Source organism: Bemisia tabaci, chromosome 4 (genome assembly GCF_918797505.1).
Source record: "Bemisia tabaci chromosome 4, PGI_BMITA_v3".
Lineage (NCBI taxonomy): Eukaryota > Metazoa > Arthropoda > Insecta > Hemiptera > Aleyrodidae > Bemisia > Bemisia tabaci.
The window spans coordinates 27,724,098-27,749,090 of NC_092796.1; the positions used below are offsets into that span (position 1 = coordinate 27,724,098).

General features: G+C 39.5%; 1 protein-coding gene across 1 annotated transcript; it reads right to left on the minus strand.

The window, feature by feature from the left end:
* Positions 1–376: 376 nt before the first annotated feature.
* LOC140224471 (copper-transporting ATPase 1-like) lies at positions 377–24,126 on the minus strand (the record flags this gene model as incomplete). Its single annotated transcript, XM_072299599.1, is given in 3 exon segments — positions 377–596; positions 6,792–6,948; positions 23,726–24,126. Coding segments are annotated over 3 exon segments (394 nt in total), but the record flags the coding sequence as incomplete, so codon positions are not given.
* Between the last annotated feature and the right edge of the window lie 867 nt (positions 24,127–24,993).

Below are 24,993 nucleotides of genomic sequence, written 5' to 3' on the forward strand. Positions count from 1 at the left end.
ATTTGAAAATGCTGAAAGGAATTTCAAGGTTCTGCAGCATTCCATGACTTTTAAACGTTGAGCAATATTCCCCGACTTTGACAAGTTTACCCTGACTCTCCAAGAACATGTCACACTGTTAAGGATAATTTCTCATGAATATTTGTACAATTTGCAATTGGGAATGACAATTTCTGGCTCAGTTTAGTAACAACGTATGTACCATTAGTTTACATAAGTGCTAACACATAAGTTACTAACAGTTAGTACATAAGTGTTATTACGGATGAGCCAGAAATTGAAGTTCCTATTTGCAAAATGTACTTAGTCCATTTATTCGGTTTATGATAAAATTTTATTGTTGAAGTTTATTTACACTTTCTGCTCTATAAAGGACTTACTTTGATAGATTTCACTCCCGGCACTTCTGATATGTTTGACTCGATTTTTCGTACGCAGGATTGACATTTCATTCCTGAAATGCTTATAATCGTTTGCAAATCCTCCTTTGGTAAGGATGCTTCAAAACCTAATTCCTCTACATAGGTTCTAAGCTGCTCCCGGTTTGTCACCTTAGAGTTAAATGATATCCTTGCGTTTCTATCTTCTAGATTGACCTGAAACCCAAAAAATCAATACAAAAAATTAAGCAATTTTTCAGGATATCGACTAGAATTTTTTGCAAGTTGCAACTTGACAATGTTTTAGTAGCAAAAAGTGACTTTCGTCACTTTGTCATGATGCGATTTCGCGATGTCGAGACAAGTTGCAACTGTGATTGCAAAGTGCTGAAAAATTAAAATCTAAAGATAGGCAACGCGACTTTGAGTTAACTGGTCACTTAGCACTAGTTCCAATGATAGCTCCTTCGGCGAGGAGTAGCATCTGCCATCATCTATGGTGCAGAATCAACGTTTGTGCAGTGTTGACCTCTGCACTGGCCTTCCAGAATTACTTCTGAGAGTACCACCAATGAGCCCTGAAAGCGGCATGTTCCAATCAAAAACGTGCAGGGTTTTTGCCATTTTTGGGTCGTGGTCAATGGACTATTATTCCGAGAGGGAAAGTTAAGCTAGCGATCACGATACTGGTGGGTGTAAGTTCTACGACCGCCCGCGCCCGCACTCAGCCCTCCGAGTCGATTGTTGAATCCTTATCGAATGACCTTGATCGATATAAAGCACTGCGAAGATAGAGAGTTATCCATCGAGTTCATTCGATCGATCGATAACGATTTATCGATCGATGCGCTGCCTTTATCTCAGGTTAAGCTCGTTGAGTTTATCAAGCGACCACCTCGATTCGTGCGAACCGAAACAACAGGAAACGTCGCCGTCGAGTGGAGTAGGCTGCCGCCGCTAAGGAAAAACGCCGTATGAACATTCAAGAGTTGCCAAATTTCCTTCGATAAAATGTTTATTTCTGAAGGAAGTCATGGCTATTTGCCCTTGAAATGTTTGAACTTTACGTGAAATTGTGAACAAAATTATCTGAAAAATTGGAGGAAAAATATTTACAAATTTCCGCGAAGATTCTTGATTTCCCGAAGGAAATTTGGCAATGCCTGAAGGCTCATACGGCGTTTTTCCTTTAGGATGGCAGTACTGCCGTGCTAAGGAAGAACGCCGTATGAACATTCAAGAGTTGCCAAATTTCCTTCGATAAAATGTTTATTTCTGAAGGAGGTCATGGCTATTTTCCTTGAAATGTTTGAACTTTACGTGAAATTGTGAACAAAATTTCTGAAAAATTGGAGGACAAATATTTACAAATTTTCCCGAAGATTCGTGATTTCCCGAAGGAAATTTGGCAATGCCTGAAGGCTCATACGGCGTTTTTCCTTTAGGATGGCAGTACTGCCGTGCTAAGGAAGAACGCCGTATGAACATTCAAGAGTTGCCAAATTTCCTTCGATAAAATGTTTATTTCCGAAGGAAGTCATGGCTATTTTCCCTTGAAACGTTTGAACTTTACGTGAAATTGTGAACAAAATTATCTGAAAAATTGGAGGAAAAATATTTACAAATTTCCGCGAAGATTCTTGATTTCCCAAAGGAAATTTGGCAATGCCTGAAGGCTCATACGGCGTTTTTCCTTTAGGATGGCAGTACTGCCGTGCTAAGGAAGAACGCCGTATGAACATTCAAGAGTTGCCAAATTTCCTTCGATAAAATGTTTATTTCTGAAGGAGGTCATGGCTATTTTCCCTTGAAATGTTTGAACTTTACGTGAAATTGTGAACAAAATTTTCTGAAAAATTGGAGGACAAATATTTACAAATTTTCCCGAAGATTCGTGATTTCCCGAAGGAAATTTGGCAATGCCTGAAGGCTCATACGGCGTTTTCCCTTAGGAAGGCAGTACTGCCGCGCTAAGGAAGAACGCCGTATGAACATTCGAGAGTTGCCAAATTTCCTTCGATAAAATGTTTATTTCTGAAGGAAGTCATGGCTATTTTTCCTTGAAATTTTTCAACTTCAGGTGAAATCGTGAACAAAATTATCTGAAAAATTGGAGGAAAAATATTTACAAATTTTCCCGAAGATTCGTGATTTCCCGAAGGAAATTTGGCAATGCCTGAAGGCTCATACGGCGTTTTTCCTTTAGGATGGCAGTACTGCCGTGCTAAGGAAGAACGCCGTATGAACATTCAAGAGTTGCCAAATTTCCTTCGATAAAATGTTTATTTCCGAAGGAAGTCATGGCTATTTTCCCTTGAAACGTTTGAACTTTACGTGAAATTGTGAACAAAATTATCTGAAAAATTGGAGGAAAAATATTTACAAATTTCCGCGAAGATTCTTGATTTCCCAAAGGAAATTTGGCAATGCCTGAAGGCTCATACGGCGTTTTTCCTTTAGGATGGCAGTACTGCCGTGCTAAGGAAGAACGCCGTATGAACATTCAAGAGTTGCCAAATTTCCTTCGATAAAATGTTTATTTCTGAAGGAGGTCATGGCTATTTTCCCTTGAAATGTTTGAACTTTACGTGAAATTGTGAACAAAATTTTCTGAAAAATTGGAGGACAAATATTTACAAATTTTCCCGAAGATTCGTGATTTCCCGAAGGAAATTTGGCAATGCCTGAAGGCTCATACGGCGTTTTCCCTTAGGAAGGCAGTACTGCCGCGCTAAGGAAGAACGCCGTATGAACATTCGAGAGTTGCCAAATTTCCTTCGATAAAATGTTTATTTCTGAAGGAAGTCATGGCTATTTTTCCTTGAAATTTTTCAACTTCAGGTGAAATCGTGAACAAAATTATCTGAAAAATTGGAGGAAAAATATTTACAAATTTTCCCGAAGATTCGTGATTTCCCGAAGGAAATTTGGCAATGCCTGAAGGCTCATACGGCGTTTTTCCTTTAGGATGGCAGTACTGCCGTGCTAAGGAAGAACGCCGTATGAACATTCAAGAGTTGCCAAATTTCCTTCGATAAAATGTTTATTTCGAAGGAAGTCATGGCTATTTTCCCTTGAAAGTTTGAACTTTACGTGAAATTGTGAACAAAATTATCTGAAAAATTGGAGGAAAAATATTTACAAATTTTCCCGAAGATTCGTGATTTCCCAAAGGAAATTTGGCAATGCCTGAAGGCTCATACGGCGTTTTTCCTTAGGAAGGCAGTACTGCCGTGCTAAGGAAGAACGCCGTATGAACATTCGAGAGTTGCCAAATTTCCCTTGATAAAACATGTATTTTTGACGACATTCATGCACATTTATATTGGAAATTTTCAGATATTTTAGATTAAAGTGCGAACGAAATTGTCTAAAAATTTTGGGGGGTAATATTCACAATTTTCCCAGTAAATTCGGTTTTTATTGGAAGAAACTTGGCAATGTCTGAAAGTTCATACGGCGTTCTTCTTTAGCACGGCAGAGTAGGGTTTCCGCAACATTTAGAAAGCTCTCAAGAGACGAGGCGTCGAAAAACACATGTTGGCCTGTGTACCCGACCAACTTCAATTTTTTAATTGATCCGATTTGGACCTGCAAAGTTTCATTCATCTTTCGCGGATAAACTTTAGGTGCTACACGGGGACAAAATGTTGATGGTTACTGGTCTACTGGATTTCTGCTTCTACATACATCCATGGCTTAAGTGCGGAACCACATATCTCTATTGCGATGTTTCAAACGTCCGGTATCTCACCTTTTCGAAGAGAAGCAATAAATAAACTGTGTAGCTTATTTATACAGATTATTCTGCTAACAGAAAAGAATTTACGGGAGTATGCGTGAAATTACGTTGACTAGTTTTCCAAAGAATAAATACATTTTGACAGAGCCTGTAATGTCGCAAACGGAGATAAATGGTTTCACACTTTGGTCATCGATATGATCTCCAGAAAATCTAGTATGTACTTTCTACGAGATTTCCTTTAGGTCATAAAAACCGGGTATCTAGTGACCACTAACGCTATTTTTTATCTATGTATTTTGACCAAGCAATTGATTATGATTATGGAGTAAATGTAAGTAATTACATATAATTCAGGTAACCACGTTATTTGTTAACAACTATGAACTATTGCGTTATCAGGCACTCTGAGTAATTGGTGATTTTTTTCTTTTTCTTCTTTTTCTATTCGTCTCCCTTGTTTTCATTTACGAAGAAAATTTCAAGAGTTAAATAGATAGAGAACATCTGTGTACCTACGGTATGACCGGCGACCATGAAAAAATTCAATCGGATAATTTTTAACAGCACATGGTTCGAACTAGGCAGAAGTAACAACTAAGTAAACAGTGGTCTTGCCGACATAGTTCTAGAGTAAATATTTGCATTAAAAATTCGGGACGCTGAACGGTAGGATGTTTCGTGCTTCCATATTCGAAATTAATCGAGAATCTATGAATGATTATACTTATACGTGATTTATATGCTTGACGGAAACATATTACAAGGTAAATATGAGAAACTGACAGACGAAAAAACACTGACGAAACTGACACAAGCATAGCGCGACCGGGTCAGCTTTTCCCGCGAGAAAGTAATAATTTTTGTGACAGAGTGGAGGGGAAAATAGATACTGTCAGAAAAGTTTAGTGAAGTTGATCTACAAGACAGAGCAACTTTGTGGACTTGGCTGTAATCACTATACCTCTTCTTATTCCAAAAATAAAACATACAAATTCATTTTGGACTCAAATCAGAGGGTCGAATTTGATAGACCTTTTCACCGAAAATCGACTCACGGTGTTTTACACATAATTAAATGGATTAGGAAATTTTTCGACCAGTCCGCACCGTCTTAACTATTTTTTATCAGGGCAAGGTATTAAGTTCTCACCCTGCATACTATAGTGTCCCAGTTGGACCAAGTTCGACAAAAATGCAACAAGTCGAGTTTTGAAAACGACCCTGGTAAAAATTGGCGATAGGAGCTGCGTTTCAAAATACCATGGGAGTTCTTATAGCCGACTAAAGAAGGCTATTGAAAATCATATAGCTGGCTGTAGAAAGCGGAGCAAACCATATAACCGGGCTATACGAAGCTATAAAAAGTATACAGTCAAGCTATAGTTCCTATCGCCGGGCTTTACACTTTATCGCCATTGGCTATAAAAGGCTATAAGAAATTGTGTAGAAATTCGTGTGCTTTGGAAATCATTAAGGTTGATACGAAACTACCTTAATATTTACAAAACACACATTATATTTTCCTTTAAAACATTTTTTTTTTCATCAATTAAAATGAGAATAGTCCACACAGAGTGTGCAAACATTTCAAAATCATGAGTTGAAAAACGCTGACTCCGCGAGATTAAATATTAGACAAAGCAGAGCGGCGACGCACTGGCGCCTACAAACCTAACAGGGATACTTCACGCATTGCGTATTGCGCTCTCTGCCCTCCCGCCGCGCCGCATAGCGTGCCACGGCGTCTGAAGCAACTATTTCACACCAGAGGTATTGCACAGTATCATAAGAAATTGAAGGCGCTCCAACATGTTATGACTGACAGGCATCCTTCAAAAGTACGGAGCTTCCCTCGCAAAATAAATCAAGATACTACGGCACAAAAAGAGAGCGGTAGTCCAAAAACTAACTAAGTCCTAGTATCCGTATTTAGTAACGTTTAGCATTAACTTTATCGGCTGGCTGTTGCTTAGTCGCCATCGGTTATAAAAGGCTATGAGAAATTGTACAGCCAGCTACAGAAGCTATTGCAAAACTTACAGCCGGCTTTAGGTCTATAGTATTTTGGAACACACATTCTACTGCCAATTTTTACCAGGGGAATAAGTTGGGAAAAGTTTTCAATCCAACTCATCGTTTCTATCCTCTCATAAAATTCAAACTCAAGAAAAAATATTCTTGGCGAGTAAGGCTGTCCTTAAAATTCACCCTTGGCATAGAGCCTAACGGGGGTATTTTAAAACTTTAAACCTCTTTTCCGGCATTTAAACTTGATACGACTTGGTGGATTTTTATAATTTGAGCTCACTGTCATTCCACTTGGTCTGTATCTAAACGGCGGGCTGATTTTTGAAATTGATAGACAAAGCTATTTTAGGTGTAGAAGACACAGGAGACATGGATTACTCCTATTTGTTCAAACGGGTGCTTGTTATAGGCTAAGGGGGAAAATGATAGACTAACTACAGGGTTTCTAGTGGGTTGTCGCTAGTTAGTCTATCACTTACCTCCTTAGTCCATTGCAACCACCCGCTTCCACCAATAGGATCGCTTTATTTTCAGTTTGCCTTCCTTGTCTACCTCTTTGTCTAACAAAATCAATAATCAGCCGACAGACTGGAAGAAAAACACGTTTGACAGTTTGGAGAAAGAGCGAAGGTGCTTACTGTAACTTCTGACACTCCTTTTTTGTCCATGAGATTTGAGGTGATCTTCCGAACGCATGACTGACATTTCATTCCGTTTATTCCTATGACCACCTCAGCCTTCTCGTTCTCTCCCGCTTCTTCCTTCTCTTTTTCATCCTCCGGGTCCTCATCTTCCCTGAAACATAAAATTATAAAATTGTAAATTATAAAACTTATAAATCATATTAAACAATTAAAATATAATTATAAAATTATGAATTATAAATTACATAACGGTTAAGAATAAGCGATTAACCAGGAATGAGCATCCAAGATGTTTCTTGCAGTGGCGTGGCGTACTTCGCGATATATCGATTGATTTGCCATTTAAACCTATGGGAAAGGATCGATAAACAGGGCGTTCGCAGTGAACACTTTAGTTATCGATTCTTTACCATAGCTTCAAATGGAGAAATATCGATAATCGATCATTCACGACTCGCCACTGGTTTCTTGCGACCACAATGGCGAGTTGGGTAAAAAGTCGTGACGACGCGTCAATGATCGATTATCGATATCTCCCCATTTGAAACTCTGGTCAAGAATCGATTATTAAAGTGTTCGTTGCCAACATCCTGTCTATCGACCCTCCTCTACACTACCGAGCAATGCGAAAACGCCGTAAACGCCAGTTCACAATTTTTGGAATCAATGTATCACAGCAGACAAACTTGTGTACCTTGGGACAATGTTTTTACAGAATTTTTTCACAAATGTTATCAAAAACTTAACCTGAAATCTTGAGGTGCATTAATAAAACAGTTTAATTTTGTAAAGTGTTAAGTTCCAAAAAACGAGGGAAAATCTTGATGGATTTACGGCGTCCTTGCTTAGCACGGCAGTGTAGGCTTCAATGTTTGATTAATTGCTACATCGCAAAGTACGCCACACTTTGGTAGAAAGTTGTCGTAAATCGCGAAATTACAGCCGGTCTATCCTCATTTGAATCGAGTTTCCCGCGGGAAAACTGAGTATCAGGAATGGGCACCGGGGTTCCTAGAAAAAGTCCGGGAACTCTCTCGGAAGAGTTAGGGATTTTTCTTGGAAATGGGAGCAGTCGCTCGCACCATGTGAGGAACGATTTCCCAAAGCGCTGGTGGGGATGTCGAGTTAATAAATTGCAGATTAATTGGACTGCATTTTGCAATTTGGAACTATAAATTCTGGTTTATCTGAGAAAACACTTATGTGCATACGGAAAATAATGGCACGTACGTTGTTTTTATACCGGGCCAGAATTTAAAGTTCCAAATTGCAACATGCAGTCCAATTCAAGAGAGGACCGGAATTCCCGTTGTTCTAACGAGCTTATGATTATCTTAACAAGAATCTTATCCAAACAAGGAGAGTTCCGGCCCCCTCAAAAATTATTCCTTCAGGCAATTATCGGCCGAGACATTTTTCTTCATGCCTTGTTTGGTGTCTTTATAAGAGTCTCAACTCTTTTAACATCTTGAATTTTCAACATTTTCAGGCCTCGGGCAGCTTTGTCACTAAAAACCTGAGCATGCTAGGTTCAGCTTGACCGGCAGTTCCTCCATTTCAGGTACATGACAGACCAGGGTGTCTTACCATTTTTTAATTTTGAAAAATTCTGATATTTTCCTGATTTTTCCTGATGTTTTATAAAAAATTCCTAATTTTTTCATTTTGAAAATTCCTGATATTTTCCTGATTTTTCAACAAAGACGGCGCGACGACTCCTGGCACGGTATAGGCAAAAAGCGGTAAGACTTCTCCGCTGAGGAGATTCGCATAAGAAAAATTCCTGATAAAACGTCCGATTTTTCCGATTTTCCTGTTTTTTTCCTGATCGGCCAAAATTCCTGATGTTTTACAGTTTTTTCGGTTTTCCCTGATGCTAGACACCCTGCAGACAGCCTTTGACCTCCTCCTCCTCTTCAATAGAAGCCTGCCGTCAATGTGGCTGTTCTTTTGACCGAGGTTTCCCCCAAAAGGTCGACTTTAAAATGCAGCAAAGTGAATTCCGCCTGGCATGTACTCTCCGCAAATGATCACGCACTCTTCCGTCTTCTCGTGTCGACGTCTACTGGGAAATAACTATGTCTAGAGACGATTTTGTCTAGATATGCACCTAGCGATGGCCGAGGCGGGCGTGCTCCGATTACTATGAACGCCACGCCGCATAGTGGATCGAGTCAATTTGAGAGGTCGGACATGAAATTTTTGACTAAAACTGCAAATTTTGATGTTTATTTCGTCACGTGTTAAATTTCAAGGGGCGCTGATAAATAAAAATTTCACGAGGAAACCAATGGAACCACTGTCAGAACCTCGAAGTTTTATATAAACGGAGTTATAAGCTTTTAAAGTTTCCAAATTTTGTCCGACCTCTCCTATTGACTCGATCCACAGTGCGCCGCAAAGTGCCGATACAGCAAGACAATTTTTTTTCACTCCTTATCGAGACAATTACTTAGGAAACTGCCAATAATACATGCTGCAATTAATTATGAGCTGCTAAGAATAGAGATGTAATGTTCATCAAATCTTCACAGCTTTTAAAAACGTTAATGAAAGATTGTCGAGGATGTCGAGGTAAACTTTATGTGGGGTTTTCATAAAGCGGAACTTTCCTTAGAAAAACACTTATTTTTTATGGTTTTAAAATTGTACAGAAAATACACATTGTCTCAATTGCAACTTGCAAGGCTATCATTCTGGTTCTACAAAAAGCACTTGCTTTACTACTGGTCATTTTAAAATAAAAAAATTCACATATCTTCAGTAGTTCCTGAGAAAAGTGTACCTAAAGTCGAAAAAATTCGACTTTTCAGGAGCGCGAGAGCAAAAAAAGAGTACTGCACGGCCTACTTCCTACTGATTTACACGAGTTCGAAATCTTTTGAAAATTGTTTCTGAGGGTAAAAAGTAAATTAACCTATACAGCGTTCGAATCAGCTCAACGTTCTTTATTAAAATATAGTGCAAACAGAAAAATGAAAAATTGAGTGGTTGGTTGCCTTAATCTTCTTTGATAAACGAATCGGGCGCTCAAGTTGGACATACGATGACAAGTTTGAATGAGTGCATTTATTCGAGTCATCTTAGAAATACGTAATGGAGAGCGGCAAAAAGTAATGAGCTGACTCTATATCTATAAAGGGGGGGGGGGGGGGGGGTCAAAAGACCTCGACAGGCAACATTCGTGGACGATGAGAAGTTACTTCAATGTTTATAGGGCGCCACCACGCCAGAGGCGGCAATAGTTGTCTCCACTCGCCATGGTGGTGACGGTTGCCGCTCACTTCAAAATTACGCTCGCTTTCGTGCAGTGAGCAAGAAGGAGACTGTCAAGCTGAGGAGCTGCTCCATACCGTGCGCTTATGTTTAAAAGTTGGCTAATCCTTGCTCTTGCAAAAATACCGGCTTCTGGGCAAGGTCAAACTTGCTCAAGAGAGAACAATTGGACCAAGTTCACATCGGCAAGAAGGAACCCACACAGAAAAAACTAACTGCTAAAAGAAGAGATTTTAATTTGTATACTTGGACGTATTGATGTGAAATGGAACTATACTCGAAAATGAATTGAAATGATATTGGGTTAACGCGGCTAGTATTTGCAGGCTACACAATTCCTTTGGTTTTTTTTTTTTTTTTTTTTTTTTTGTGTGTTTTTTTTTCCATTTACTCATAGCTCCTTTTCGCATAACTGAAGTGCTGCGTACGGAAAGGGTATTTCTTCGTTAACGTTTTATAACTAATAAATCACATGCAGGGAATTCGTTAAAACGTTTACTGAATTTCCTTTATAATTTAACAATGCTGAAAACTACTGAGATTCTTATGATGACGCTCAAAAATTAAGTGGAATGAAGGTAATTGGTCGTCTATCCAAAGAGGTGAAATATAATTTTAAAAAATTCCACACGCTGACAAGCTAAACTGAGAAATACACGCTTCTTTGTTTCACGGTTGAAATAAACAACAAGAAATAAAAAAAAAAGTGCAAGTACGGAGTGATCAAAATCCCAGGCGTGTTAAATTTACATAGCTATCATCAAAGGTCGCCACTGCGCTTCACCGGATGCATGCAACACGATCGCAAGCAGAGAGGATTCGAACAGGAGCCAATCTCATTCGAGTTTACTATCTAATCTTTCGGCCTTTTTCCCTGTTTTCGTTGGAGACAGATTTCCAGAACGTGAGAAAGTGCGTTTATTAATTAAGCTAAACAATAACGGACCTTTACGTTCTCCATAAGCTTGGTACCTTCTCTTCTAAAATTTGAAGACTATAAAACTTCCGGAATTCGGACGCCCGATGGAAAGACTTAGAAGGGCATGGATGGCTTCATTTTCAAAAACCCAGTCGCAAAGTGTAAAAGAAAATGCCAGGGTGTCTATTAAAACTGGATGGCAAAAAACCGGTACTTCTACAGCACTCTTTCGATGCTTCCCTAAGAATGCAGAGCCTTATAAACAGAATATTTCCGTATTTTTACAGTAGCTGTAAGTGGGAAAATTCCAAAAAGTTTAAAATTCACACGGAAATGGCGACAAAATTGACGCACTCGGGAAATTAAAGCTCATTGGTTGGTAGCTTCAAGACCAACTCTGCCGTGCTAGGGAAAAACGCCGTATGAACCCTCAGGCGTTGCCAAATTTCCTTGGATGAAACACGAATTTCCTGGTACACTTATGAATATTTTTCTTCCAATTCTTCAAATGATTTTGTTCGCAATTTCACCTGAAGTGCCTGAAAATTCCACGGAAAAATAATCATAACGTTCCGCAAAAATAAACATTTTATCGAAGGCAATTTGGCAACTCTCGAATGTTCATACGGCGTTCTTCCTTAGCACTGCGAGCAAAACACCACTGGCACGAAACGAAATTCCGGACTTTCTTGCGGAATTTCCAGGCTTTTTCAGTAACCGCGCGGACCGCCCTCAAAAATAAGTACTATTTCCGGACTAGTAAACACTCTGTATACATACATGAGAATTTACAAATAGAGACTTTATGATCGGAATTTGGGTTTGTTGACATCATGCAACGATACCACTTGGACTTTGATTAATCCAGGTGCACTTTGACGGGGAATTTTTCGCGCTACGTCTGAATAGACTGTTAATTCCTCGCCGCACTCTGGTCGACGCGCGACGGCGCGGCACCGTTGCTGCTCTATTGAGCTCTCTTAGGCATCATCTTGCGTAGATGGACTTTAACTTGAAAACCCAAGCGCTGGGAATCCTTCATTCCATCTGATGAAGCCATAATGGCCGATAGAGGAGGTGAGTAAAATCCCAGAAAATGGGGTCCAGCGTAAATCCCGCAGGCTCAGAGCCGCCGCGCCGCGCCTCACAGTGGATCGAGTCGATGGGAGAGGTCGGACAAAATTTGGAAACTTTGAAAGCTTATAACTCCGTTTCTACAAAACTTAAAGGTTTTAAAAGTGGTTCCATTGGTTGACTCGTGACATTTTCTTCTTTATGCGTCCCTCCAAATGTAAAATGTGACGAATTTAACCACAAAAGTTGCAGTTTTAGTCAAAAAATTCACGTCCGACCTCTCTGATTGACTCGATGCACTGTGCGCTGCGCCGCGCCGGAAAGTCGCGAATTGATGAAAACGAACACAACGGCGCACAGTAGATCGAGTCAATGGGTGAGGTTGGATATGATTTTGAAACTTTCAAATTTCTCCATTAATATGCAATATTGATGTTTTGAAAGTAGTTTTATTGCTTTTCTCGTAAAATTTTCTGTAAAAAGCATCCCTTAAAATTGAAATTGTGAGGAGATAAACGTAAAATTTTAAAATTGTCATCAAAAATTTCATGTCCGACTTCTTCTAGTGTCAATGGGATGCCAGATTAATGTCACAATGTTTTACCGCCTAAAAACTTCTCTCACAATCCTTGTTCTTTTTATAAGACAGAACAACATGTATCGTGCACTGGAGTCGAAAAATAAAAACTTGGCAAGATCTGAGGGATGATTCGTGTTAAATTGAAAAATGGCAGACGAAAATCCGATAAAATATACGGACGTGATGATAAAATTAAGTAAAGTAAATTGAAAAAGGACAAATAAATTTACTATAAATTTCAAAATGAACTGATACTGACTCCTTCTCTCCATATAAACAAGCTGGGAGTCGAGAGTAGACGTGAAGACACTGGTGGATTTTAAGTTATGAAAAATCTAGAATATGGTCATGTGCCACGTGATGGACATCAAATGCGATGAAACAATTGACTTTCGAAATTAAAGTGAATTGCGGGATTAGATTTTTAACTCGTATTGTAATCTTTCAGTACACTCTGCGCGGCTATTATACTGCCGTGCTAAGGAAGAACGCCGTATGAACATTCGAGAGTTGCCAGATTTCCTTCGATAAAATGTTCATTTTTGAGGAAAGTTTTGGATATGTTGCCTTTAAATGTTCAGAATCTTTAGGTAAAATTGTCAACTAAATTATCTGAAAGATTGGGAGGAAAATATTTATTTTATATATTATAAACCTCACCAGGAAATTCGCCTTTTATGAAAGGAAATTTGGCAACGCCTGAAGGTTCATACGGCGTTTTTCCTTAGCACGGCGGTATACCACAGTTGTTTTCAACAATGCAAGGAAACCTCTGGGAAAATGCTGAGTTAAGTTCTGCACAAGGCAAACTATTTTATAACAACTTTTGCGATCTAAAATCTTACACGGATGCATGAATCTCGGGGAAGCTGTCCAAATAATTTTTTTCTTAAAAACAGAAATCCCATGTATTACAGATTTGTGTAAAATTCTTCGTAAAAAAAAAAAAAAAAAAAAAAAAAAAAAAAAAAAAAAAAAAAAACAATATGAATGAGAACGTGCAACAAACATGGTGCGGCAGATAACATTGATGGATGCAAAAGCACATGACTCTTGAACTGCACATTTGTAAATAAAAAAATCGTCTTGTGTTCGGATACAATAAGAAGCGGAAGAAACGAGATAAATTGTGACAAAATTAGTAATATATTAAAATTAGTTCTTACTCGGAGAATCTAGAATCCTCGGTGATTAGTTCGTACTTTGGAAATTCACGTGAAAAACGCGACATCAAAGGGATTCTATCCATATCGACCGAATGAAGCAACCTCATACTTTAAAACGATAAAAATTTAGAATAAACGCGCTTTGAACCGACGAGTGCTACGGAAAAATTAAATTTCTGTTTGGTGACGCTACAGTTTAGAACCCGATTCCTGGTGGTAAAGAGAACGAGTTTCCGTTTAAATTGTTCTCCGCCCCTGATTGGATTAAATTTAAAACTCGGTGAGAGCACAGTCTAATTCGTTTGAAACAAAACGGAAGCACGTGATTAAAACGACTCGGTGTCGCAATGAAGGAGAGCGTCCACCGGAAAAACCACCGAAATGAGACTGCACAGGGGAGGATGAGTGCGAACAAACTGTTGAGTTGTTTTCTCTGACTTTCAAAAGCAAATAGTCCAGTTTTCCGAGTTCCCTATTGGCTGTGAAAACTACCAAAGAGCCTCGCTGCGCAGAAACTGCTGCGCAGCAATAAAAATCCTAGGCAAATAGCTGAGGAATCATTTTGACGTCACCTTGGTGCATTTTGCACTATTGGAAGCCCGGCGCTGACCTTACACTGTCTGATCTCAAGTTCAGTGGCGAGGCGTGCTTTGCGATACATCGATTGATCTGTCATTTAAACTTACGCTGAAAAAAATTCTCGGCGTTTTTACCAAGGTCCGTTGGTACATTTACCATCTCACTTTTTTTTACCAATTATTGATAATTTTACCAAGACAGACTGGTAAGCTTACCTAAAAACCGGTATTTTTACTGTTTTTTTTTCAGGTAAGGATACCACTTTTATTGGTAATCAATTCCCGGTAACTTTGCCATTTTATCTCGGTAATTCTACCTGAGTCGATAAAAAATATTGGCGTTTTTACCGGGGTCCAGTAAAATTACCGAGAAAATCAATAATTTTACCAAGATTTCGCGGTAAAATTACCAATTCCGTAAATGGTAATTTTACCAAGAAAAAACTGGGATCAAATAGAACTCTGAATTCTTGGTAATTTTACCCTTTTCTTAGTAAATACACAGAGATTTTTTTTCAGTGTATGGCAAAGGATCGATAGACACGGTGTTGGCGAGGAACACCTTAATAATCAATTCTTTGCCATAGCTTTATTTGAAGAAATATGGACAATCGGTTATTCATCGCTACTCCTCGAATTCCACGTGTTTTTTGCAGTATGTCATTTTTCGGCGAAGCGCGAAGGAGGGCACCGATAAGGCCCTTCATAAAAGCACCTATCTGCTCGGTGAATCTAAAGGCACATATGTTGTTTCTAAAATGAGCCAGAAATATAGTCGTTCCATATTGCAAAATGAAGCCAAGCTGGGACTACAATTCCGGGCTCATTCATAAAAGCGCCTTTCTGCAAGGTGAATCTAAAGGCACAAATGTTGTTTCTAAAATGAGCCTGAAATAGTCGTTTCATACTAAAAAAGGAAGTCAAGTTGACCGTCTTTCACACATTTCACGTCCTATAGGTCAGTGGCGAGGCGTGAATGATCGATTACCGATATTTCCCCATTTGAATCTGGGGTAAAGAATCGATTATTAAGGCGTTTTTGGCGAACACCCTGTTTGTCGATCCTTTTCCATAGGTTTAAAAGGCAGATCAATCGATACATCGCAAAGCACGCCTTGCCACTGTTATAGGTCTCTAACAGCATGTCAAAAGCACATCGGCTGTCACCTTCGGGTCAAGCATGAAAAGTAAAGCAGGGAATGATGAATACATTAATTTTCGCCGATTTTGGCCTTCGAGCCAAAGTTCGGGCCTCCGACTCGAAAATGAAAAAAAGACCACTTTTTTCAGTAAGGAACTAAACTATCTGGCTAATTTTGAAAACAAAGGATGTGTGTAAGTGCTTTTATGGATAAGCCCGAAAGCGGATCCAGCAATTTGGCAACCCCGGCTTTCCTACATTTAATCCTATGTTAAATAATCGATTCTTGTCGAAGCACCTGGCCCCTCCAAGAATCGATACATTTCCATAGGTTCGAAAGGAGAATAAACAACGTTGCCAAGTTGCAGGATCCGCCAATGGATGAGCCAGAAATCGTAGTTCCTTATTGCAAAATGTAGTCCAGACGAGTGTATCGCTAAAACCTTAAAATTCCCGAAAAATATTCGTTAACTGCAATAAGTCGAGGAATCTCACGATTCTAGGATTAGACCAATTTTGGCCTTTGGGCCTTCCCTTTATTCTTTGAATGTGCAATTTTATTAAATTTTCCAAATTTTTCGCCCTTTTTCCGATGTCTCTTCTTTTTTTCTTGACCCCTCAAATTGATTCGCTTTTCCAGGTTTTGGACAAGAAGACTTCCTAATTTTCTCTTACTTTTCGAGGATGCTCAATTGCTCACCCTGTGCGAGGTACGAAAAATATCGATAAAGCTTATGCGTGCGATCATAGCTATTCCAAATTCAAGGCGGGCATGCAAATTCAAGGTATGGTTTTGCAATTTATCGATTGATCTGTCATTTAAACCTATGAAAAGAATCGATAAACAGGGTGTTGGCAAGGATCACCTGAATGATGGATTCTTCTCCACAGCTTCCAAAGGGGAAAAATCGATCATCGACCATTCACGCTTCGCCCCTTAATTACTCGGTCCAACGATACCTGTCTATTTCCACGCGTCTCTTTCAATACATGAGATTAACCGACCAATAGATATGCATGAAAACGCACTGTTTTTTCACCAATTTCTACAGGCGCAGATAAATGTGCATGATTCCAGCAATGAGAATATGCATAACAAGTTTCCAGCCATCGTGAATGGATTCAGTTTATTACGAGTGTCAGAATTATGACTGATTTTCGCGAGAGCGTACGAAATTCATCTTTGGATTTCAGCCACGCCTAGAGTTCAAGGTCTGTCCATGAGTTGAGTGAGCTCTCCATCCTGAAGGAAGCATGTCGGTCGGTCACATCACGAGAATGACTATCTGGCCTGGCTCCCGGCGAATATTTTATTCTATTATATTATATTTATCCTCTTCTGTCAATTCTCCTGATTACCACGTTTTTGTTGACTAGCTAGGATTTCAGAATCAAACTGGATCAAAGACCATTACGGCGAGAAAAGAGCAAGAACTCTACTGTTATAGAGCCACCGAGCATACCGACTAAATAAAAATTAATCTATAATATAAAAAAAAAGAAAAAATAAAAGAAATCTGTACTAGTTTTGAGAGATCATTCCTTGGGCCTCGGAAATTTTCTGTCACAGATGCAGATTGTATTTATGAAAGGATAGAACTTTTGCCCATAACGGCAACATTATACGACTGCAACAGAAAAATCCCCTGGGGTCTAGATTAGAATACTCGTAAATCGTTACCACCACTGATGATTTACTGCGCATATTTACATTAGAAGACTGAACAACACTTCAGATATTTCAATCCATCTTTGCACCATTATGAAGTGCTATTCAATAAGAAATCAACACTTTGAAAGCATTGTGACACAAGTCGTGTCATGTTATGAGGTCTGAACACTCGTTATAATTATGTTCAAATAGACATGCAGAAAGGTTTATAAAATTTGGACCACATTTTGCAATTAGGAACTATAATTTCTGACTCCGTTTATAAACGACGTACGTGGCATTAGTTTTCCTATGAACATAAGTGTTTTTACAGATGAGCTATGGAAGTTATGGTTCCGAATTGCAAAATGTAGTCCATTTGATCGGTAGCTAATCCATACGGACTAAACGCCTAAGATTCGACTGGGAACTGCGAATTCTGGCTCATTTTAGAGATAACGTGTACACCTTTAGTTGGATCACATTTTACAATAGGGAACCACTATTTCTGGCCCGTTTTAGAAACAACATACATGCCATTGGTTTCCCTATGCAGATATGTGCTTTTATGGGAGAGCCAGAGATAGTGGTTCCTTACTGCAAAATGTAATCCTGTTTTCCTAGGCACATACATTTTTTAGATATGAGTCAAAAATAGTATAATTCCTAACTGGAAAATGTAGTCCGATAGCGGGAACCAACGAAAGACCCTTGAGTTAGTCCATCCTTGAGACTATAACAACCACCCGTTTCAACCTGGATAGCTCCATTTCCCCTTCGTTTTCTTTGTCTATAGCTTTATCTATGTAAATCAATAATCAACCCGGAGGTCGTATAGGCAAAGGTGTCATTCGGGGGAGGGTCAAGAAAGTGGGCCCCTCTGCCTCCGCGTAATAACGTCAATCAACTCTACGCGCGCGAGTTTCCCAACAGCTGAACCGAGTCGGGGTTTACGTCGTTGATGGAGCCGTGATTCTGGTGACGTCACGCTCAAGCGAGAGAACGTCATGGGTACTATATGACGTAATTGGAGGCAGGTCTGGACGCTGCGCGCTGCGGGTATTTTACAACTGACTATGTTTGGATCGAGTTGGAGGGAACAGCTCTGCCATGCTAAGAGAAACGCCGTATGAACCTTCAGGCGTTGCCAAATTTCCTTTCATAAAACGAGAATTTCCTGGTAAATTTATGAATATTTTCCTCCCAATTTTTCAGGTAATTTAGTTCACAATTTTACCTAAAGGTTCTGAAAATTGCAAGGAAAAATATTCGTAACTTTCCTGCAAAATGAACATTTTATCGAAGGAAATTTGGCGACTCTAGAATGTTCATACGGAGTTCTTCCTTAGCACGGCCGGGCTCGGGGTCTTGTGTTTGCACAACGACGATGCGGGCGCGTGTCCCGCCGCACTGTGGATCGAGTCAATGGGAGAGGTCGGACGAAATTTGCAAACTTTAAAAGCTTATAACTCGCTTTATACACAACTTTGAGGTTCTGAAAGTGGTTCCACTGGTTTCCTCGTGAAATTTTCTTTCAAAAGCACCCCTTTAAATTTAAAATGTGAGGAAATAAACAAGAGAGTTTGCATTTTCAGTCAAAAATTTCATGACCGACCTCTCCGATTGACTTGATCCACCGTGCGCCACCGCACAGTGGATCCAGTCAATCAGAGATGAGAGAGGTCGCACTTTTCAATTTTTTTAACTAAAAATGCAAACTTTCTAGTTTATTTCCTCACATTTTAAATTTAAAGGGGTGCTTTTGAAAGAAAATTTTACGAGAAAACCAATGGAACCACTTTTAGAACCTCAAAGCTTTGTATAAACCGAGTTATAAGCTTCGAAAGTTGGCTTTTATCGGACCTCTCTGAACGACTCGGTCCACTGCAGTGTTCAAAACTCATCTTTGAGTTGTAGGAGCCAAGTGGCGCATCAAGCCCGATTTTTAGGCGCCACTGAAGATTTTTTAGGGGCCAAATTGACTTTGTGCCTGTATATTACGGCGCATTTAGTGAAAAGTTAGACACAAGATGTTTTCGTAACAGAGCTAGTAAGTAGCTGTAACTTGCGGGAGACAAAAGCTCCGCCGCGCCGCGGCGAAATTGCGCGCTTAACATGGCGCAACGGCTCGCATTTTGCGAGTTCAATCCGGTGCCGTGCGTCGAAATTTCGAATTATCACCTGATATGAAGATTCAAATTTTTAAGGGGAAATTATCAGGGGCCACGTTGGCGCAGAGCCTTCATTTTTTAGACGCCATGGTCGATTTTTTAGGCGCATTTGGCGCGTTGGCGCCTGTGAGTTTCGAACACTGGTCCACTACTCCACTGTGCGCGGCGACTGGGAAACTGGAGCAAAAATCTGAGGCACGACCGCAAGAGGCCCCGGCCGCAGGACGACGACCGAGCCGAAGACAAGTCTGAGCGACCGAGTCGTGTGACGTGGAGGTCGGCGTCGAGGCCGCGGAGAGCGGCCCGCAACGTCGCCCTCGGGTTCCTCCAGGGATCGCGCTTCCACTCTGGCAGTACCCGGTGAGTGCCGCTCAGCTCGGAGCTTGGGAATAAAGTCCATGCACTTAGAGGCACATTTCTGCCTTAGTTAGGCAATGGGCTGTGCCCAAAGACATTGACTGTGCCGCTGCCTTCCATATTGTCCTACTCATAGCCGTTCCTTGAGAAACTCCTTTAGAGTTGCCACACACTTTCAAATATTCATTTCCCTCACATTTCCCTCCTTTGTCTAACATATTTCGCTCATATTTCCTGACAATTGAATCAGTGAGAACGGAAACACACCAACTCGGTAACTCGAAAATGCTCCATTTCCATTAAAAACAGTTACATAAAGGCCATTGAAGTTAGCGCGTCTGTTCCAACTTGGACCTTTAAAAGTGTCTATAAGCACTTGTCTTTTGACAACAAAAATCTCCTTCTTAAACTAAGTTCTTCACCTACTGTGCAGTTTTTTGTGCGCTTTGATCATTTTCATTTTTCCGAGTTGGTGTGTTTGCGTTCTGCACTGATTCAATTCAAGAATTCGGAGGAAAATATTCATAAAACCAGAAAATTCGAGTTTTATGAGAGGAAATTTGAAAACGCATGAATGATCATACGGCGTTCTTCCTTAGCACAGCAGTATGGAGATCCTTGACATACCATCAAGAAAAGGACATTAATTGGAAATCCTGAGGGTATTCCGGAAGAAGGACTTCGGAAATTGGTTGACTTGTTGCCACCAGAAAGAATACAAAAGAAGGAGGAAAATACACTGCGAGTTTGGTCAATTTTAAGATGGGCAAACCCGCGAGGAAACTTGAGTTATGTGCTGTATAGTTGTCCTTCATGTTGAATGACTTTCATCCGAGTTTATCAACATATAAATCGAAAACACTTCATAAATGAAATATGTTACATTTACATATGATAGGTAGTGTCAACAAAAATTGTGGCGCGCATTGTTTCAACAGATGTGACGCGCGTACAATACATTTAGATAAACATTTGCCCTAGGACATTCGTAGCAGATTTGAGTAATTTTTAGTGATCCTTTCTTATATAAAGAATTTTGTGTACAATCATTTTAAAATAGAATTCTGGAAAAAATGCGCATTTAGATGAGACACCGCACATAGTCAGGCATTACAATTATCCCTTGGATGAACGCTACTGTCACAATTTAAGTAACCCAACTGGCCAGCATTTTCAAACATCCAATAGGGTCAAAGTTTCAGACTTACAATTAATCACAACAGAGAGACACTCGGTGGTCTATTTCTGTACAAAGAGACTCTAAAACTTGAAAATTATGTAAAAAAACAACCTATGTCTGATAGTACGGGGACAATATTTTATTGTAAAACTATGTGAATAAACCAAATTGTCCGCTTTTCTGCCTAAACGCAGTTAGCTGTGCTATGCATTCGTATGCATGTGCTGAGAGAGATCATCATAAAGCGTATTCGTGAAACAAATGGACGAACGGTCATCGAAACGGAAATGTGATTAAAAATTTAAATTAAGGTCAACGGCAGTTTAGAAACTACGTGGTTGGGAAACGGAGAAACACAAATTTTTTCAAGTCAAGGCTGACAATGTTTAGTAATCATCTGAATTTTAGCAATTGATAAGAACCAAAAATTAATATTGGTCTCATGATAATCAGATATAGAAAAGGCGGTTTTCTTTACAGATTCCGAGTTTTTGGATGGAATTACTTTTAGAACGTTATTTTGCTTGTGATTTGATTCGCCTGTCTACAAGATGTATCCAACGAAATTGAAAATTCAAGAAATAGTGTCGGTTATAGTGAGTGAAGGAATACTAGCCCTCTATACTTCTTCGCAGATCATATACAGGTGACACTTAAGAATACCTTGATTAAAATTCTTCAGCATTCATTCCGTTAAGTAAATATACATTTGCGCAGTTTTTGAAGACTCCACGATAAGGTCGTACTATCTCCAGGCGATACAAACGATTGAAATAATTTACTTCAACCCGAGAGTCATGCTTTTAGTTTCCAAGCTTCACTTAATTTTTGTTAAATATACTTTAAGTAATGAAGACAATTCACATATTCGACAAAAAGTTAATAATCAAAGTAAAGCTCGAGTTTCTATTTCTTTTAATTTAACTAAAAACGTAAATAATTATGATTTACATACATTGATTGGGACTTAATAATGATTTAAGCTAGTGACACAGTAGCTGTTAAAGGCAATAACATACTCATCATGCACTCAAATTATTCACTTATTGAGACACGGAGGGTTTCTTATTTTTTCCTCCGATTGGAGAGCAGTTTTTTCAAAAATTTACCTAAATGGGTGAGCAAATATAATGAGAAGCAAAATACAAATATTGGTGAAACAAGGCCAAGATAAAACAAACAGAACAATATAATGGGGAAAACTGGAATCTTGATGACTCCCAAGAACATAGAACCGTAACGCGTGTTAGACACGACATGATGATAAAGAATGTAACCCCAAAAGAATGTAAAACAAACACGGCAAAATTTTCGGAATTTCCTTTCTCTTCCTCATCTTCTGCTCTTTGCAATTCAATGTCAGCCAATACATCATCTTTCCACAAAGAAATAAGTATGTCGTACGGTTGTTGCTTCGTAGTTCTGAAAGCACCTTTCTCACTAATTGCATAGCGTTCGCGAGAAAAAGAATTCGCGAGTAATAATTACCACGACGACTCGTAGAATCTAATACTGGTTGAATCTGAACTTTTCGTTGGGATTAAAGGAAAGGTGCCATTGACATAAGTGTTCGGCAAGCAGGATTAAACCCAATAAAATATAGGATGTCGTCCTATTTCCAAGATGTTTGGTTCATCTAACACGTACCCGAATCCACTCGATTGATCATGCTTGGAGCTAAAATTTATGACTTTTAACAGGAACTGGATATCGATGACTAAATTAAAAAATTGCATATTTTTGATCGCAGTGTTACAAGTCTCCCTTGTTTTATATTTCTCCAAAACAAAGTTGAGTAACTGTTCACCAGACGGGTTTTCTCGCTTTTTACCAACAAGTGTAACACTTATTCAAAATTATTCACATGCAATAGGAAGTACATTTTCTGGTGTATTCTCTTTCAAAACTTACAAAGAGGATACACACTTGTTGACTTTAGCCATGGATACGTACACTGGAACACTCTAGCTGTGGAAGCCTATGGACCTACTGTCCGCATTCCTGGCTCAGAGCCCGAAAGTTCCGGTTGTAATGTCCCGGGCAATCCCGGCTATGGCTCCAGCATCCGAAACTTTCGGCCTCCGAGCCCGGAACGGACGGTATGTCTTTACAGCTCGTAACTATTCTGCCGCGCTAAGGAAAAACGCCGTATGAACCTTCAGGCGTTGCCAAATTTCTTCAGGCAAATCACTTATTTTCAGGAAAATTTGTGAATATTTTGCCTCCAATTTCTCAAATAATTTTTGTTGTACTTTCATCTAAAGATTCTGAAAATTTCAAGGAAAAATATTCATAGCTTTTCTCAAAAATAAACATTTTATCGGAGGAAATTCGGCAACTCTCAAATGTTCATACGGCGTTCTTCCTTAGCACGGCAGTATTCTGCCATGCTAAGTAAAAACGCCGTATGAACATTCGAGAGTCGCAAAGTTTCCTCTGATAACATGTTCGTTTTTGAGAGAGGTTATGAGTACTTCTCCTTGAAATTTTCAGGACTTTTCGGTGAATTTGCGTCCAAAATTATTAAAAAATTGGAAGAAAAATTTTCATAAGTTTACCTGAAAATTTGTGTTTAATCGAGGGAAATTTGGCAACGCCTGAAGGCTCTTGCGGCGTTCTCCCTTAGCACGGCAGTATTGTTCAGTGTATTATGTTCCGATGACGATTTTTCAAACTTATTCACATACAGTCAAAAATTAAAGAAGAAACTATAAAATCGGAGGAAGAAAGCGAAGAGGGAGGGAGGAATAGTAGGAAGAAAAACAGAGAAAAATTCTTCCTCGAGACAGTTCTGCGATACAGTTAAAAACTTGTCGAAAAAACGTCCAAACTCACCTGAGTCGCATATACATGTTGCCGCTTTAAGTAGGAGGGTCCGGTGCAACGTTAATCCAAATAACTGTAGGGATGCACTATAGTTTATCGGGACACAAGGAGGACTCGGGTCTTTGGCGCGGCGCACGAACTAGTTAAATTGCGCAACATAACGGGGACGAGTTCGAAAAATCGACTCAACAAGAAGACAAGGCACTTGTGGCCTCACGAATCCGTGTGGAAAAGCCGTATGCACTTGACAGTTTCACAGTTCACCGATTGACACGCATTAAAGCTGGATCTGCTCCGGAAATAAATCAATTTATAGGACTTTCCTTCGATTTGTGTTGACACGCACTACCTCGTCGCGTCATCCGCGCCGGGAGAGGAAATTCAAACTTGGCGCTTGCGTATTGATTCCCTGATAACAATTAACACTGATAAGGTAAAATTACGTCACTCTGTGGAATGGCCCACGCATGAGTCAAATCGTCGTTTCCCGCACGAAGGAACGTAACTGAATTTCAATATTGCCAAATTACCGCAGATGCGCAGATTGCATTTTTACCAGGAGAATTTTGGGCATTTCTGACTGAAAAATTCACTGATTTTTCTTCTAATTTTATACAAAAATCAGACCAATTTTCGAAAGAAATTGCACAGGTCTATTGTTGTTAAATAATGAATTTTTCGATTCAATTTTGCAACCTTGGAATGGAGTTAAGTTCTTTCGTCCAGGAGACGACGAAATTACCGCAACCAACTCATTGTCAGAATATTCGGGGGCGTTAAAAGAAAGAAAGCGTTTCTTTGTCGACGTTTGGTTGCGATGAGGGAAAAACTCGCTACGCCGAGTAAATTTAGTTGTACAGCGAAATTTTCTTTGGGGAAATACTTTATTTATGCTGTGTTAACCAACGAAATTTCATTGCAACGGAACCTCCATTCCATCGTCACAACTCAAATACTTTGGTATGATAAAGCGCGTGCCCTCTCTCAAATATTCTCCTCAGCTCAACCATGCTTGTTGCCAATAAAAACTTGATATTTTCTCTTTTTTTTTCTTTGTTGAATGATTAATCCGATCAATCTCGGAAAGGGAAGATCCACGTTGCTTTAGGAAGCATACTTGACTAACTTGGGGGCTTCGCGCCTGGGGCGTTATGCGCCATTACCTTCTTGAGTAAAATAAGGCACTAAAAGGTGGATGATACGGCTGGTACGCTTCGTACAGCAGTCAATTACAGGAACGTATTCAAGGGCGAAAAAAAACCTACAATTATCCGTTC